At 37.3% G+C, this 14,126-nt stretch overlaps 1 protein-coding gene and 1 long non-coding RNA gene across 2 annotated transcripts in view; both read right to left on the minus strand.

The window, feature by feature from the left end:
• Positions 1-2,820, minus strand: part of LOC144452111 (ATP-binding cassette sub-family C member 5-like) — a 32,594-nt gene extending 29,774 nt beyond the window's left edge. The window contains exon 1 of the mRNA XM_078143128.1: positions 2,674-2,820. Within this exon, the coding sequence (XP_077999254.1) occupies positions 2,674-2,729 (56 nt within the window). The 5' untranslated portion in view covers positions 2,730-2,820. The remainder of the gene's footprint in view (positions 1-2,673) is intronic.
• A 1,465-nt stretch (positions 2,821-4,285) lies between these two features.
• LOC144452092 (uncharacterized) lies at positions 4,286-9,153 on the minus strand. The gene is made up of 2 exons (XR_013482332.1): positions 9,128-9,153; positions 4,286-4,546 (listed from the first exon to the last, which is right to left on the minus strand). It is a non-coding gene; the product is annotated as an uncharacterized LOC144452092 (long non-coding RNA).
• Positions 9,154-14,126: the final 4,973 nt, after the last annotated feature.

Consider the following 14,126-nt stretch of genomic DNA (forward strand, 5'->3'; position numbering starts at 1 on the left):
ATTGGTATTGCAAATGTATGTACCAAATTATATTGAAATTTGAAGTGTGTATTCTTAATAAAATATAGCCTAATTACCGAACACAATTAATTACATAAATTGTTCATTAATATTCATAGTATGTTTACCAAATCCTAATCATTTCTTGCCATTACCCTACAGAACACGTGAACCAAATTTCGTTTTAATTGAGCCCGTTGTTTTTAGGAAATAGTGATGAAGACACAGACAGACTTTTCATCCCTAATAATAAAACCTTCCTTACAGAAGGTAACCAGATTTAAACTGAATGCCTTCCAAAAGGAATTTCATGATTTATGCAAGAACTTTAGCTCTATATCTGTGATTCGTCAAGTCCCAATGAAAGTTAGTTGTCAAAAATGTTGTTGAAATACCCGCCAAGCCTCCTATTCTCAGCACAGGAAAGCTTGCCATCATCGACTTCACTCGGCTTCAATGATCCCCTACATACCCGGGATATGGCATGTGTGTGTTGAACTTCCTTCTGTCCCACCCCGAGTTTACACATTCCTTTTTAATAATCACTATGGGAAAATTGTCAAGATTTTGTTCAGTGGCACACCCTCACTGTACACTAACTATATATAGAGTTCAATGTATAGGTCACCATTATTGATACATTGTCGCGAAATTTTCTTCGTAGGCTAGGCGAGGCTTGGTCTATTTTCCATATTTTGACCACACACATTTGGGTATAAATTATAGATTATTACACTTGATAAATATGTGAGAGGGTATTTATATCCTGAGATACAGAGCTAGATAAATGATTATGTATTACTACTGATCTTCGCACACAGCTGATAGACCAAGTAATAACACCCGAATCACTCTCATATCTCATATCTGACTCAACTTCTGTATGTACGTACCAGGATCACACTTGAACTTTAAAGGGAATTAGCTCAGACTACACAGTTTGTGTGTAAATGTACACTCGAGACGAAGGCAAGCACCCAGCATAGTGCCTCGTTCATTGACTTCCCGCGAAGCCAAATCCTCTAGCCAAAATTGAAGTGCCTGTCCGTCCCCATGCAGTGTGCTTTATTGTGACGTCCTTAAAGTCTAATATACATAACGCATGGCCAATGGCCAAATAATTAATGCACTCCATATAGAGTTTTCATGGGCGTTATAATGCCCTAAAAGTAATTTTAAAACATTGATGAATGATCACTATGAATCCTAGATATTTATGAAATGCAGACCGTCGTCTCATGTATTCGAGTATGCTTGGAATCCTGTGTGGTCTAAATCCGATATCCTTGAGACAGTCTATTGACCTTTCAGTCAAACTAGGACATGCGATGTTGTTAAAATATTAAGTTTACTGAAATATAAATATGTCATCTGTGACATATGTACAAGCCTTGCAACAAACAGCAGTAGCTTGTTATCAAGAGAAATCGGAAAACAACACTGTAAAAAGGAGACGGTTCAAGGTCAATATAATTCTTCCTAAACTCTAATCGAAAATCTAAAAAGACACGATTTCTCTTTATTCATCTGCGCATTAGTGTGTGAAATTTGAAAATGATAAGTCCATATTTTACGAAATTGAAATAATGATAAATATTTCACCTGTTTGTGAACTCCGCGCTCATTGTAAACCTATTTTAAGGCCATGAAAAAAAATTGTTTTCTGGTGAGTTTGAATTACATAAATACCCTGCCTTGGTCTTCTTTTTTCTCGTGTTTGTCCAGCCAATGCAGAGTGCAGATCCAAGGGAAACACAAAATAAGGTTGGTACGAAACCCCTGAAAACAGAGTCTTTCTCAGTGTAGAGCACGAGTATCAGGTAGCGTCATATTGAGCGTCAGATAGCCTCAGATCCGAATACACCCGACGGCAGTGAAGCAGAATCCTTCCCTGTAGTCTCAACGGTATTATTCAGGTTTGAGTACGTTGGGTGTCTTCGTATCTGAGGCCATCTGACGCTCAATATAACATTCATAAGATAACGCTACCTGAATATGAATCTGAATCTGATGCTAACTTTATACTCGTTCCATCAATTAATCTTTATCTTATGAATGTTATGAACATAATATTGAGCGTCAGATAGCCTCAGATCCGAATACACCCGACGGCAGTGAAGCAGAATCCTTCCCCGCAGTCTCAAAGGTATTATTACAGGTTTGAGTCTGTCGGGTGTCTTCGGATCTGAGGCCATCTGATGCTCAATATAACGTTCATAAGATAACGCTACCTGAATCTGAATCTGAATCTGAATCTGATGACAACTTTATACTCATTCGATCGATTAATTACTCAAATTGGTCATTAATATTTATCAGATTATTATCAAAACCTAATCAGTTCTTGCCATTACCCTACAGAACATGTCTATGAAATTTCGTTTGAATTGATGCAGCCGTTGTTTCGGAATGGTGATACAGACACACACGCACAGACACACAGATTTCATCGCTATATTAAAACCTTCCTTACGGAAGGTAAAAATGGCGAGGTGATTTATGACTCTAACACCAAAGCATGCATATACAAATGTATGGTGAGGGTATGTATTTGCACTGGGGGTATAAGCCCACAAAAAGTTAACTAAATGATATTTGTCCTTTCAATGGTATCATATTCTAACTTCCAACCCCTTTCTACTAATTAATACATTCATTCATTCATTCACTGACCTTGTAGATGTGTATTCTGCTGACTCATTCTTAGCACATTTCCACAGGTCATCCATTTTCAACCCATGTTTGTAAGCTTTGTTCACCAGAGGAGTTAACCAGGTCAAGAAAATATATGAAAGGGTGCCCACACTTCCAATCGGTAGACTTCCATGTTTACTGAGAAAAGGTATAAAACAAAATAGCGCCAATGGCGGGGTAGCACAACTGTACAGTTTTTGAAAATGTTTATCTGCATGCTGATCCATTCTAGGTATAGGCGTTAACTTGCTGAAAGATTATCCAGTTGCCTATCCAGCACTATTGTTATCTTTGCAATATACGCGATCATTTGGCTGTTGCTATGGACAGGGTCATGTTGCTAGACATATTTGCATACATTTTTTGAATGTTTGTCAACTTGCATATGAATCTCTGATGTTATCTTTGTAATATACATCAACATATGGCTGTTGTTATGGGCGTGGTCTTGTTGCTAGGTATATTTGCATACATTTTTTGAATGTTTATTCATTTGTCCATTAATCCCTGTTGTTATCTTTGCAATATATGTGATCATTTAGCTGTTGCTATGGACGTGGTCTTGTTGCTAGGCATATTTACATACACTTTCTGAATGTTTGTTCAATTGTCTAAAACTACCTGTTGTTATCTTTGTGAAATACATCACAGTTTGGCTGTTGCTATGGTCGGTTCATGGTTACTCAGGATATTTACATACATTCATTTGAATGTTTACTCACTTGCCTGCCAGATGATGTTATTTTAGCAAAATATACTGGCCTTTGGTCATGGTTGTCCGGGCTAAATGTGTCAAAATGTTTTGAACAAAATGCAGAATAACACTTCTAGAAACATCTCACCAAGTCTCATTGACCAAGTACTTTTTAAAAAATTTTTGACTGAAATTCACATTTTTACACCTAATTTGCATATCGCTGATGAGATCATTATATTGCATTTTCTTCATTTAAACAGCCCCAGATGCCCCCCCCCCTCGTTAAATTTCAGCCCAATCTGCCCAGTAGTTTTAGAGTTAAAGATTTTTGACCAAAAAGACACGTTTTAGTCCTAATTTACATGTTACTGATGGAATCATTATGTCACAAACAGATCTTAGTCTACCCACCCCTTATAACATTCCCACCAAATTTCAGACCACTCTGGGTTTTTTTAAACCAAAAATGCATCCAAATCAAATCACTAGACATCAAAAGTAAAGTCTGCACCAAATGCCAAGGCAATTAATCGAGCTGGCATTTTTTGAGTTTAAGTCCTCCACATACACACACGCACACACACACACACACACACACACACACACACACACACACACACACACACAGACTGACAGACAGACAGACGGGCAGACAGACAGACAGACAGACAGACAGACAGACAGACAGACACCTCACCATGCCTATAACACTACTGAACCTTATCAGTTCAGTTGTGCTAATTAGAGAAAGGGATCCTGGACAGATTGTGAGGATGTGTATTCTTCGTATCTATTAAGGGAGGATTCAGTAATTGCAAGGGTGGGGAGACGGCAGGGGAAATCAAGCCCGGACTGTGGCATTAAAAGTGACTCTCAATTATTTTGAGGATTCGCTTACCTTGTATTTCCTCTATTAATCTTGGAATCACTTTTTCCTGACTGCCCAAGATGAATGCCACCTCCTGGTGGTGATGCTGATAAATCAAAGTCATGACATTGAAGTGCCTCAGCATAAGAATATGTTCTAGCTCCTACTCCAGAATATTCAATTTCTTCAGGACGAGGTGTAGAATCATTTTGATCAATGATATCCCCATCACTAGTCTGACTAGATGACTTGTTATTCTTATTCGTAGCCTTGTCAGTCATGTTTGCCTAAACACAAATGCATTAAAATTAGGGTACATTTACACATAATATAGAATGCACTGTTTAGTCTTGTTTATACTTTGTTTAAATTGAATCAAGCCTATTTTGAGTTCAAACCCAGGAAAAAAGTGGAGTGTCACCGACTACTGCGTTACGTTTTGGGAAAATAAACGATTTTTGATTTTTCAGAAAAAGAGATGATGATATGAACCCTAATTTTAATATTTTGAAAGGACCAGGAACAAACTGTCATATAAGAGAACTTGGAAAGATTTGAAAACTTCGATTATCAGGAAATGTGATATGTTAGGGGCATTCTATATCAAACTTGCAGTGCTTTTCGAATTAAATATCACATTATAGATAGCAATGCATATATTATATGTACGTCGTTGTTGTTCTAAACAAACAAACAAACAAACAAGCTATAGGATTTAGCGCAAGATATTCATGTTGCTAAAGAACATATAAAGAATATATAAACTCAATATATGTAATATGTCAATACTGGAGTAAACAGTGCTCAAGACATATGTATGTAGAGTGGTATAAATAACACAGTATCAAGTAAGATACACAGGAGCCGTTACACAGTGTTTCACGCTGTTGTGATCATCAGACGACTAATGAAATAATTCTAGTTCTATGAAGTTCCAATTTCAAAGTTCGAAATTTCCATTTCACGTGATATGGGTACCACAGTGGAAGTTGGTCAGTACATATCTATTTTGATGTCGGCACTTTGATATTAATTTGGAACGTTTATTTTAATAAATGTGTGCCGGGATTTATCTCGCAAATTCACAAACCAGTCGATTACTGATGTTGAATTACGCCATTGGTTTACTCCTGTTGATGATCTGATATTATCTTTAATTCTGTCTAGAATTCTCTTGCTTACTAGACCCATTTCACTCTTTGTTGGATTAATCAATCTACAGGTTGGAGTTTTGACAACATTTTCCTTGTGGTCTTTCAAGGTTATGAAGGCCTGTTTTTTTGCCATAATTTCCATTCTGTCGCCAAGATTTAGCTCAATTGCTATGCGTTTCACTTCAGAATTGATATCATTGTACGAACTCTTATTTGCTATTTTGTATGTCTTTGTGAAGTTTTCTCGGAGCAGTTTATCATATTGTTCTTTGTCTACCTGGTAGAAATTCCTTGCCTTGTCAGCAGGGATGAGCATTTTTCCTGATTTCTTAATTGCCTTGATATCTGTTTTGAGCTTATGTTGGAAAGTGTCAATTGCCTGTCTGAATTTGATGTTTTCCATCATCTTCAGCATATCTTCCTCTAAGGGTTTCATACAGCCAATCTGGGGAGGGCATTTCTTTGTCCTGAATCCGTACTTCTCTTCCTTGGGGAGTTCAATGTCACATTCTTCCTTCTTTGAAGGCTTGTATATTATCCCGATCGACGACAGTGCTCGACTGATTAACAGGAGCGTGTATAAATTCAGTATATGTAATATGTCAGTACTGGAGTAAACAGTGTTCAATACATATGGACGTAGCAGAGCGGTATTAATAACACTATGAAGTAAGATACACAAGAGTCGGACAACACTAGTCTTTCAAAACACGTCATACAAACAATCCATCACTAATAAGAGATACCACAGCTGTACTGAGCTATCAAAACATGTCTGGAACTTAAGGGCCAGCGGCCAAGAGTACAACTGTACTATACCTGGTCAGTCATCACACATGCAACTTCTTATTCAAATGTGTCGAAGCAGTGTGACCTCTGCGTGGCAAAAAAGCTATGTATCATATATACTGACAAAACAAAGTGGAATGTAATCAGCTGATCAGAAGTTCATACTTTTTTATCAGACACTATTGGGAGACTCGTCGGCACATGACAAAGACAAGACTACTCGACCTTTTAGTTGTACATAGAGATTATTGATCATGTATGTCCAGTTGTCTATACGTGTAAATCATCATACCACTGTGCACAGCATGCTCTGTTGAAAATTACCTTGAGTACACGATTTGAATAGAATATTGCATTTCGAGAGTGTATTTGTCGAATTCGTTTCAGTGATGCGGTAACACGGCAACCACGTACAGTTAGAGCCCTTGCCTGTCGCCTACTTGGAATTCACATCAAATATGTTTCTTATCGGATCTTTATCATGACGTTTGCTTGTGGCGACATTATTTTTACAGCGACATCCAGGGTTGTCACACGAAATTAGGGACCGGTCAGTTTCTTCGGCCGGGGGTGGATTGGGCGTGGGGGGGTGTCACCCTGTTTTTGAAATTGGCAGTAGGGGAGGGTCATGCTGTTTTCAAAATTGTGGATAGGGGGGTCATTGTGTTTTGGATTGTGATGGAAGAAAAAAATCCTTTTTCTACGATGGCATATAGCCTTTCTGAAATGTGGTACATGTAAATATTTGTTCTTCTCCCTGTTTCTTACATGAATTCTTTAATATTACTTATTAGTTCAAGCATAACTATAAATATACATATACATGTATTACCTGGCTACCACACTAGTTACAGAACATGTCATGTAAATGCTTGGCTGTTTCACAATCAGTGCTTCACTTATATTGCACTTTGGGGCAAAAGTGAACATGAAGGTTTCGTAATGGTAATCTTCATATAGGTTATAAAAAAAGGTAATCTAAAATGTTCCCTACTCGTCACTATGAACTTGTCAGAAGGGATTAATACACTTTCTATTTCCGACACTACATGTTATTGACACTACAAATCACCACCTCATCAGATTCCAGTTTCTATTATACACTAGGTATGACCACCTAAAGTTCTCTAACATACCGGTGACTTTACAATACATGCAATATTGATGTCACTATACCAATGTTACGGGGCCATTTGTATGTGACATGGGAAACTCATTTAAAACTTATATTTGCGTTAGCTATTCGAAGCTTGGAAATATTACCTCAAAGGCTATGAATAACCTAAACATTGCCTTAATAGAAGCAAAAAACTGCAGATCTGCCAGGGGGAAAACCCCCAAGGACTCCCTCACCCCCAGAGGTCACTCATGCATTCAACTAACAATCAGATGCACCAACAACCTTTTACTGTCATAATGGCATTAAACTTTTCTTAAATATTTTCACCCAATTCTAATTTGAGAGGATAATGTCTTTTTAAAGATGTGAAATGTTTGCCAAGGTAGTCTAAAATTGCCTTTAACTCCAAATCTCCCCTACCAATGATACTATCAGTAGATGTGCTGACCTTTACTACATGTATATAATGATGCCATTTTACTGTTTAAGAACATATTTCAACCCTATGTAAGTTTGTTTCTGATACTTGATGGTGCTGTCTTGTAATGCATGGATTGAGTTATTGCTTGAAAGGGTCTGAATAGCCTAAAAATTGGCTTTAACAGTAAAATTCCTCCAGGGCTTCTAGAGGGAGACCCCATTGGATCCCCCACATGAGATGGACATATCCCAGTCTCAAGCTCTTCCCCTCTTACTGTCAAGATGCTGTCAAAGTATATTTCAAAAGTATTTCAACCCTGTGTAGTTGCTTTTTACATGTTGGTGCTGTCTTGCAAAGCTTGGAAATTATTGTCTGAAATGGTCTGAATAGTCTCAAAATTGACTTTTCAGAGTAAAAAACCTCCAGGACTTCTAAGGTGAGACCCCCTAGGACCCCCCCCCCCCCACTACATGAGGTGTACACATCCCAGTCTCAAGCTCTTCACCCTACTTCTTACTGTCAGGATGCTATCAAACTTAATATTTCAGAAGTATTTTTTTCTTTTTACATGTTGGTGCTGTCTTGTAAAGCTTGGAAATTATTGTCTGAAAGGGCCCGAATAGTCTCAAAATTGACTTTTCAGAGTAAAAACCTCTAGAGCTTCTAGGGGGAGACCTAGGATCTAGGACTCCCCCCCATAAGAGATATACATATTCCCTGCTCAAGTTTTCCCCTACCTTTCACTGTCAAGATGCTATTAAACTCTTTTTTGAATATATTTACCCTGTGGTCAATAATTATAATTATGATAGTGCTATCCTGGGATCTTATAAAGTAGATGCAAGACAGTCAAGCAGTCCACGTTCATAAAATACCTGTCATGTGAATATTATATATATATATATATATATATATATATATATATATATATATATATATATATATATATATATATATATATATATATATATATATATATATATATATATATATATATATATGGGGGGGTCATCATGTTCTAGAATTAAGTGATGGGGGGGGGTCAGCCTGTTTTTGGTTTTACAGATGGGGGGGGGGGGGCTGAAGAAACTGACGGTCCCTTATTATTGGCAACGTCGCAGAAAAACAACAACACGTTAATGTACTATGTGCATTGCATTGCGCGAGCGTATGCGCAGTTGGTTTTTTTTATACCTATCGTTTATACCTACCTACTCCTGTGTCTTCATTAAGCTTCCGTACTTGTGGGCTAATATTCTATTCCAGAAAAGGATGAAAATGTTCTATTCTAAGATAATCATAATACAAAATAATGACGGAAATCTTCCGATGTAATCACCGGTGACGAAGTTTCTTGAAAGAAACCCCGAGATCACATATTTACCTGTCACTCAGTACAAGTAGGTCTCGTCTACCCACTCTCACAACCCAAGGGATTATATCCCAATACTCAGTTCTCATTGTCCCGTTCAAACATGGAGTAGTTCCAGGCCAGAATCACTAAAAATGGCGATTGTCACACCCATTCTCAAGAAATCGTCACTTAATTCTGACATGTACGAGAACCTTTGACCCATTCTATAGAGTAACGACATTGACGACATAATGTGTGAAGGTAACGTAGTGTAAAATCGGAACACGTACTGTCGTCAGAAACTTGATTACTAAAGTACTACATTATGTAATTATTCCACACAACTACCTTACTCACCGATCATGCATTATCTGCAGTTTAACCTTGTACAGTCAGCTACACATAAACCCACATGAGTTATGACCCCTGATAGTGATACACTAGATAGATATAGCCGGCTACAGGCACTCGAATCAATCTGTATTGTGTTTTTAGGCTGCTTTCACAAACACTTGTGTGTGGGGGGGGGGGGGGTCGGTCGGAAGATTTTTTGTCAAACTCGTAATTTTTTAAAGTAGCCATAGCCCAAAATGTTTAAGTACCCCCCCCCCCTCTTCCTGGATCAAAAAAAATGAAGTACCCCCCTTCCACTTTAAATAGCAGATCAATTTGTTATACAATACACGCATGCATACATACACACATACACACACACACACACACACACACATATACATACATACATACATACATACATACATACATACATACATACATGCATACATACATACATACATACATACATACATACATACATACATACATACCGGTACATACTGATCATATTACCATCCAAGCACCCTGCCTGTAAAACAATGTCTACCAAGACATTTTCTTTGCAAAAATTACAACAATGCGTTTTACTGTTTCTGTCCCTTTGGCACGTACTGAGATATTTGGGAACTTTTTTATTTCAAAATAATCTATCAGAGGCTAAAAAAAGAAATGTTTCTGGTCAGACCTTTCTTCACAAAATGATGCGGGGACGCGGTCCCCCCCCCCCCATATATTGATTGTTCATATTTTGTTTGTTCATATATATACTACAAATTCTTCCGTCATTGAGGGCCTGGAAGAATTTGTCACCGAGTGATTTGCTGTCGTAATCCCATCCTAGGTTCTGCCCCTGTAACATCGTACCATATCATTGTGCAGCTTGAAACGTGCGTTTGGTCTCTCATGTTGTCGTTGTTTTGGCCATGTTTTTTTTCTTGCACCACTCATCAAGAATTGAAATGTATTTTGCACTTGTACTGGCCTAGATTCTTTCTGCTGCTCACCAGCTAAATTAAAGATGACATATTTTCCAAACTCGATGACAGTCGAAACTGTTACTGATATCGGTATTGTCTGAAACTGGGCTGACATGGAAGTACTCACACTACTTTCTACGGGAAAGTCGGCATATTCCGGATCCTATCACCAGTATTCAGAACACCCCTGCTCAAATCATGGAAGAGCCTAAGTAAAGACGTGCCTGGCGATACGTCGGCAAGGCCAAAAGGCCGTAAGATCTTTGACCCACACGTTTTGAACTGAGATTTTATAGCATGTCAATACACTTGTACAGTATACAGCTAGCTATTGTCAGTCAGCCATCATGCTGGGTGATACTTATACCCTGCAGTAAATATTCCCTAGCAACTTTGCGCGATATCTGCATATGCTTGGATATTATATGACTTTTCACCTGTGTGGATTCTTTTACGTATGGTCAAATGTACTTGCTGACTAAAAGTCTCACCACGCGCTTCACATTTGTATGGCTTTTCACCTGTGTGGATTCTTTTATGTTTGGTCACATATACTTCCTGTTCCCCTTACAGAATAATCACTGAAAGAATAAATACATTTAATTTCATTGATTGATTAATTAATTGTTGAATAAAATAGTACCCACACAAGTGTTTCCAAAAGTTACATACTAAAATTCAAATTGGGTAAAAACACTGCTAAGGATGTCAATGCCACTTTGTTAGTATGAATGTAAGTACTTCTGATAAAATCATACAGTTCATGGCAAAGTTATACAATAAATGTAATAATTTTTATAATAAGTTCATTGCACCTCCAGAGACATACAATGTTTGGGAACATGGTTGAAAAATTGTTTTAAAAACACAAACAATAGAGATGAAAATACCACCAATGGTGTTGTAGCACAACTGTCGTTTTTAAAAATCTTTACCCACATCAGCTGATCCGTGCTAGATATAGGTGTTCACTTGCCGAATGGCTATCCAGTTGCCTATCCAACCTTGTTGTTATCTTTACAAGATATGTGATCATTTGGCTGTTGCTATATGGGCATGGTCTTGTTGCTAGACAAATTTGCATGTTGCAAATGTTAATGTTGGGTGCATTTCAATTATCTTTTCACTCAGAATATTGAGTTCAGTTTGTGTGCCACGGAATAGCATGAATATGACATCTCTGAAACATGTCCAAAGTGACATTTTATCCATGTATGTTTCAATAATGTGACACTCAAGTTTGCGGAATGCGATGTCAGCTATCTATGGAGAAGCTGGTGAGCCCAAACTACAACCACATGTTTGTTTGTAGACATCTACAAACAGAGGCTACTTGAGGAAAACCACCGTTTGTATTTTCTCTTGGATTTATTTCTAATTTACCAAGGTCTTTAAGGTGTGTTTCGTGTTTTTGTCTTGAAAATTTTCTTCTATCCATATTGGGAGATTATTCTCAAGACTTTACTTGTTGAAACTATAGTTTAGTGGTTTGGTAGTTCTCTTTTTGGAGGATGTGGTGGCCCTGAAAAGGGCCGTTAGTAATAAAGGGAAGGGGATTCCTTACACTATCAATATTACATAAGTGTATGACATTGTGTTTACCATATAACCAACTGTGGGTTGTTAGATCAAGTTTGTTAATAAGTTGAAGCATTTTCCAAGTTTGGTTCAAACTTGATTATTTTGTTTGGTAATAATAAATTGGTTTAAAGGTCAGTTAGCCAAGTGATCAGTTAGCTACTCATGGATTTTTTACCGGCCAGCTATCTTAAATAGAAGCATGGATTGTTAACTGCTACTTATTGCTACAGAACAAGTTAGTTGTGAACCTGTGACATGTAGGTATAGTTATGAACCGTACATTACAAAATTGGTAACCGAGAAAAAAATTCCATTAATTCTACATATGGAAAAAATAATTTGCTGCAGGACTGACAATAGAAAAACATGTGGTCTACCATCCTAGTGCGTGTAACAATCTTAGCTGTGTTTTGGGCACATTGTAAGCGCTGTAACTGACCATCAAGCAAGCCTTATCTTAAAACATTGCAATATTCCAGCTTTGAAGATAGAACAACATTGACGAGGCCCGCGAGGGTGGCATAGGAATTCTGAGACAAGTATTTTCTGATACGTCCAATTTTGCGAAGGAAGAGAATGATATACATTGAGACTGAGAAAAGGGCATATAATTATAATTGCGACCAACCATACATCTTGGAGTGTCTCGTCCAAGATCTACAAACCAACCTGAGACCATGTGAATGTACCAATGTACTACCAATGCCATGTGTAATACTACTTTTCCATATGCGCCCAGCACACTACAGTTCGCGATTTCAGTCAAGTCAATTTTGACACTGCATAACGAGCACTAACAGTATCGGATCAGACGGGTGATTGTCTCTCCTGTCAATCAGTAACAATGATAAACCTCCTACTTTCGATCGCTAAAAAGTCAAAAGTAACAATTTTGAACAGATGCGGGTGCGGCCAGAAACATCATACACGCCGCCAAAAACGGACGAATATAAAGTTAGTCTCAGATTCACTTTGAAGGGTAATGAATATGAGGCCAGTCTCGATATATTGAGCCTCAGTATCAGTCGCATATTCGAAAAATCACGATAACGTCTGAAAAAAATAACGCCAATGGCATTGTAGCACAACTATACTAAAACGGTCCAACAGAACTTGTTGAAATAAATGTTGGCCTAACACTTTAGAATTACAATTATCTTGAACATGGTATAAACAATATATTATCAAAAATCTACTTCTTTAAAATATGAATACATAATACAGTATATATATATATATATATATATATATATATATATATATATATATATATATATATATATATATATATATATATATATATATATATATATATATATATATATATAGGCCGCCTACTCTAACACAACAAAAAGGTGCAACCTGTGTCTTACGGAGAAGATGTTTATCATCAGTGCAAATAAATTGGGGCTCCTCGATAAACGATCAGAACTGATTTCAAAGTGCCGCCATGAAAACAAATACATTCTATCATTCCACCATGTCACTCCTCAACGCGCATCACATCCGGGTACCAGTTCTTCTGCGAGTTCGAATTCTATCACTTGAATTTCCGTTAGTCGTCTGAAGATCGCATTCAAGCGTGAAACTCTGAGTAACGGCTCTGTACCATAACTTGTGTATTTTGTGTAAATACAGCTCTATTTCTCAGTATTGAGCGCTTTTCCTTCAGTTTATGACTTACCTCTTACACTGAATTAGTGTATTATATATATATATATATATATATATATATATATATATATATATATATATATATATATATATATATATATATATATATATATATATATTATCCATTGACTGTGTCAGCGACTGTAGAATAAAAGAGATATAAAGCGTCAAATGAAAATGAAGGAATCCCCGAGTGTTACGTTTTTGTAACAAATCACGATAACTACTCATAAAATAAAGAGGTGTTAATTAACACTATTGCAGTCGAATGTTGGGTCTGACTACAAACGTGTACTGTCTAAGACATTGAAATATCAGACGACGTGGTTAGCTGTTAGACCAGTAATTACAAGGGATGAGGGCAGAGTGCAGTAAGGTCGTATCTGCTATGCAATTGTATAGACAGATACGACCTTACTGCACTGACGCGACGGAGGGGGGGGGGGTCACTATTAAATCGC

The sequence above is a fragment of the Glandiceps talaboti genome, chromosome 22 (assembly GCF_964340395.1).
Source record: "Glandiceps talaboti chromosome 22, keGlaTala1.1, whole genome shotgun sequence".
Classification (NCBI taxonomy): domain Eukaryota; kingdom Metazoa; phylum Hemichordata; class Enteropneusta; family Spengelidae; genus Glandiceps; species Glandiceps talaboti.